Source organism: Terrapene carolina, unplaced genomic scaffold (genome assembly GCF_002925995.2).
Source record: "Terrapene carolina triunguis isolate 2854851 unplaced genomic scaffold, T_m_triunguis-2.0 Scaffold89, whole genome shotgun sequence".
In the NCBI taxonomy this organism is placed as follows: Eukaryota; Metazoa; Chordata; order Testudines; family Emydidae; genus Terrapene; species Terrapene triunguis.
In genome coordinates this window covers 28985156-28989801 of record NW_020664440.1, presented here as the reverse complement: position 1 = coordinate 28989801, position 4646 = coordinate 28985156, and the positions used below count along the sequence as shown (strand labels likewise).

Below are 4646 nucleotides of genomic sequence, written 5' to 3'. Positions count from 1 at the left end.
GGTGATCTCACCCCAAGCCCCTCCCAGCTGCAGGCTCCCCATTTTCCTACTGCACCCTGAACTCTGTGCCCCCCTTCACAGGAGGTTGTGGGGTGCCCTTCACCTTGCCATCCCCATGGGCTGAAGGAGATGTCTCTCTGGGCACTTCATACCTCCAACCCCCACATTTGCCACCAGACCCAGGTGCCCCCTTGATCCTGGGAACCCCCTTTGGGGAAGAGGAAAGCAGCATTCAGGATCTCCACTAGGCAGCACCACAGGGATGTGGGGGGATGAGTCAGTGTCCCCACCTGGAAATGGAGGGGTGATCAGCCCAATTCCCCCCACCCTGGCTTGGTCCCAGGGTGTCTGGGGATGGGAGTTGTTGGGCCTGGGCCCGCCCATCCCCTTGGCACCAAAGCTGCTGTGAGTCACTGGCAGGAAATAGGGGCTCCTCCTTGCTGCACCCTGACCCCACCCATCCCTGGGGGAGAGGCTGAGGCAGGGGGTGGGGACTGAGGTGCAGCAGGATGGGGGGGTAAGGCGGGGACATTTAGTGGGGGGATGGGATGAGGCTGGAGTGGGAGGTGGGGGGATGGGCCTGAGCTGGGTGTGTGTTGGAGGGGGGTGAGGCAGGGGGCATGGGCTCATAGGTGGGGGTTTGGGATGAGGTGAGGGGACAAGGCAGGGGGTAGGGGCCTGTGGCATGGGATGAGGGGGTGAGGTGTGTGGGCCCATGGGGTGGGACAATGTAGGAGGAGGTGAAGGGCAAGGTTTGTGGTGAGCAGGTGGGGAGGGGTGGCACTGGGCCCAGGCTGGCTTTGACCCCCATCCTCATAACCTTGTCTCTATGGTAGCAAACCTGACTGGCCATGAAGAGAAAGTTGGCATGGAGAACTTTGAACTGCTCAAGGTGCTGGGGACTGGAGGTGAGTGGGGGACACAGGGGGCTGTGCCATGGGGAGGGGCACTGGAGGTGCACAGGGGTCACTGGGGGCTGTGCCCCCATTCCTCCTCCCAATGGGATAGCGCACTGCCCATCAATCCCCTCTCTCCCCAGCCTATAGGAAGGTCCCCTTCCTCCCTGAGCCTGCTGCTCCCATCCCCACTTTCCTGAGTTCCATTGTCTCCCCAGTCCCCTGGGATCCTCCTGATGTCCCCCTCTGGGCCACCTCTGATACCCCTCTGTATCCCCCAGCCTACGGAAAAGTGTTCCTGGTGCGCAAGATGACAGGCCATGACGTGGGGAAGCTGTATGCCATGAAAGTGCTGCGCAAGGCGGCCATTGTGCAGAAGGCCAAGACCACAGAGCACACACGCACTGAGCGGACCGTGCTGGAGCATGTGCGGGCATCGCCCTTTCTAGTGACCCTGCACTATGCCTTCCAGACTGGCTCCAAGCTGCACCTCATCCTGGGTATGGGGGAACCCTTGAGGGGGCAGGGGAGGGTGGGACACTGGGACCCAGGGGATGGGGTGTGGCAGATGCCAGGTGCAGAGTGGATCCAAGGGAATGGGTAGGGTAGGACAATGGGACCCAGCAGGTGGGGGAGCAGGGAGACCCTAGGGTGTGGCAGTAGGTGGAGCTGGAGAAAGACCAGTGTTGTTTTCCACAGCAATATTTGATGAAAACATAATACAAGAACATAATACAAGAACAAGGGGCCACCAAATGAAATTAATAGGTAGCAGGTTTAACACAAACACAAGAAAGTTTTTTTTCACACAATGCACTGTCAACCTCTGGAACTCCTTGCCAGAGGGTGTTGTGAAGGCCAATACTATAATGGGGTTCAAAAGGGAGCTAGATAGATTCATGGAAGATAGGTCCATCAATGGCTATTAGCCAGGATGGGCAGAAATGGTGTCCCTAGCCTCTGTTTGCCAAAAACTGGGATTGGGTGACAGGGGATGGATCACTTGATGATAACCTGTCTGTTCTTTCCCTTTGGGGCACCTGGCATTGGCTACCGTCAGAGGACAGGATACTGGACTTGATGGACCTTTGGTCTGACCCATTATGGCTGTTCTTATGCTCTTATGTAAACAGAGGGTGAAATGATTTTTGCCTAACTTTTCCAGGGGAAACTTTTCAAGTTTTTCAGCAGGAATTAAAAAACGGAACTATTATGATAGAGAAGTACTGCTGCCATGTTTGATGGGAGTTGTAGTTCAGATACCTCGCACTCCTATCCTTTATGTACTGTGCACCCTGGTCGGACTACATTTCCCATGGTGCACCAGGCCATGGGCTTCTGACACACCATCTAGTGTCTCCAACGGGGGGGGGGGAACTATGATGCATTATGGGAGGTGTAGTCTGGCCAGGGAGCTTAGTCAATAGAGGAGAATGGGTGTGTGTGTGTGTGTGTGAGGCAGCTGACTTACAGCTCCCATGAGGAGCTCAAGCCAGACAGCAAGGGGAGGCTGTGGTGCATTGTGGGAGATGTGGTTCAACCAGGGAACTTGGCTTACAGATTAGAATGAGTGTGTGAGGCACCCAAACAACATCTCCCAGGATGCACCACAGCCAGGGATTCATGACACTACCACCGGTGGCGGGAGAGGGACAGGACTATGGTGCATCATGGGAGATGTATGGTGCATCATTTGTTTTTTTGATAAAAAATAAAACATTTATTCCAGAAACAGGCTTTTGGGGAAAATTTGCCTTTTAACACCCCCCTCAAGTTTTCCTGGGGGAGAGGCAGTGAGGGTGGAGCGATAGGGGAGGCATACAGCACCCTCCTGTGCCATGGGGTGTGAGAAAATCCAGACCAAGCTGAGAGGGGCTGGGGGTGGGGAGGGGACTGGCTGGGGGCGTTGGGTTCTCACTCCCTGTCGTCCCCCACCCCCCGCCCTGCAGACTACGTGAGTGGTGGGGAGCTCTTCACCCATTTGTACCAGCGCGATCATTTCAAGGAGGAGGAGGTGCGGATCTACGCCGGGGAGATCGTGCTGGCACTGGAGCATCTGCACAAGGTGGGGGGCTGTGCCTAGGGGGTGGAGCAGGGGGAGCTCTGCTTTCCAGGGGGTGCATGTTCTGGGGGGATGGGAAATATCTGGAGAGGATACTCCAAAGACCAGGTAGACTTTTATGCTATGGAGGGGCTCTGAGGGGCCATGCCACAGGGAATACGGGGGTGTCCTATAGGGAGTTCCTAGGGGGCTCTCGGTCCGTGCCACAGGGGCTGTGGAGGTGCTGTCCTGTAGGGGTTCCTGGTGGGCTGTTGGTCTGTGCTGCAGGGTCTGTGGGGGTGCTGTCCTGTAGGGGTTCCCGGGTGCCATGCTACAGGGTTTATGGGGATGCTGTCCTGTAGGGGTTCCTGGGGAGCTCTTGGGCTTTGCCTCAGGGCCTATGAGGGTGCTGTCCTGTAGGGGTTCCTGTAGGGCTCTTGGGGGGCCATGCCGCAGGGGTTATGGGGGTGCTGTCCTGTAGGGGTTCCTTGGGGGCTCTTGGGTTTTGCTGCAGGGGCGATGGGGATGCTGTCCTGTAGGGGTTCCTGGGGGGCTCTCGGGCTGTACCGCAGGGGCTATAGGGATGCTGTCCTGTAGGGGTTCCTGGGGGGCTCTCAGGCTGTACCGCAGGGGCTGTGGGGATGCTGTCCTGTAGGAGTTCCTGGGAGACTCTAGGGCCATGCCGCAGGGGCGATGGGGATGCTGTCCTGTAGGGGTTCCTGGGGGGCCTCTCGGTGCCACAGGGGCTATGGGGTGCTGTCCTGCAGGGGTTCCTGGGGGGTTCTCCCTCTGTGCCATAGGTTCTGGGGGTTGCTGTCCTGCAGGGGTTCCTGGGGGGCTCTTGGGCCGTGCCACAGGGGCAATGGGGGTGCTGTCCTGTAGGGGTTCTTGGAGGATGGCACTCCAGGTTGGAGGGGCACTGAGGAGCCATGTTGTGGGTGGACCTGGGGGATGCAGGCTTTGGGTTGTGTCATCTGCAGCTGGGCATCATCTATCGGGATGTGAAGCTGGAGAACATCCTGCTGGACAGCGAAGGGCACGTGGTGCTTACTGACTTCGGCCTCAGCAAGGAGTTCCTCACCGAGGAGGTCAGACACCCCCACCCTGCCCCCGATGATCCCCCATAACCTCCCCTGGGCACCTCAATATCCTGCCCCATCCCCTCACCCTGCCCCCTGGGGATCCCCCAATATCCTTCCCCTGGAAACCCCCCGCATTCCGCCTCTAGGAATTTGCCCCTCCCCACAAGGATCTCCCTGCCCTCACTCTGCCCCTCTCCCATCTTCCTGATGAAAAGCGGGGGAGATTCTCTTTGCTTCCCAAGGGGGTGTCTCTTTGCTCTGCCCCCTCCCCCGGTCCTTGGTGTTTGGGGCCTGGGGAGAGGTGCAGCCCCTCTTCCTTGTGGAGGCTCCATAGCTGGGACCCTGGCACTGACTCCCCCCCCATTCTTCTCACCCCTCCCCCACAGAAAGATCGCACCTTCTCCTTCTGCGGCACCATCGAGTACATGGCCCCCGAGATCATCCGCAGCAAGTCAGGGCATGGGAAGGTGAGCGGGGGCGGGGGGGCAGGGCGTAATGAATGGGAGGGTGTGGTGGGGAGGGAGGGGTATGGCAAGGGAACCAAGGGTTCCATAGCGGGCATAGTGATGGAGGAGAAGAGGGTGGGAGAAGTGAGGGGGCATGGCAAGATGAGAGGAGTGGGGGGAG

At 58.5% G+C, this 4646-nt stretch overlaps 1 protein-coding gene across 1 annotated transcript in view; it reads left to right on the top strand.

The window, feature by feature from the left end:
• The window catches only part of RPS6KA4 (ribosomal protein S6 kinase A4), a 13704-nt gene that overhangs the window by 1800 nt on the left and 7258 nt on the right, over positions 1–4646 (top strand). Inside the window, exons 2-6 of the mRNA XM_029911173.1 lie at positions 837–908; positions 1178–1396; positions 2846–2961; positions 3918–4025; positions 4406–4486. Of these exons, the coding sequence (XP_029767033.1) occupies positions 837–908; positions 1178–1396; positions 2846–2961; positions 3918–4025; positions 4406–4486 (596 nt within the window). The remainder of the gene's footprint in view (positions 1–836; positions 909–1177; positions 1397–2845; positions 2962–3917; positions 4026–4405; positions 4487–4646) is intronic.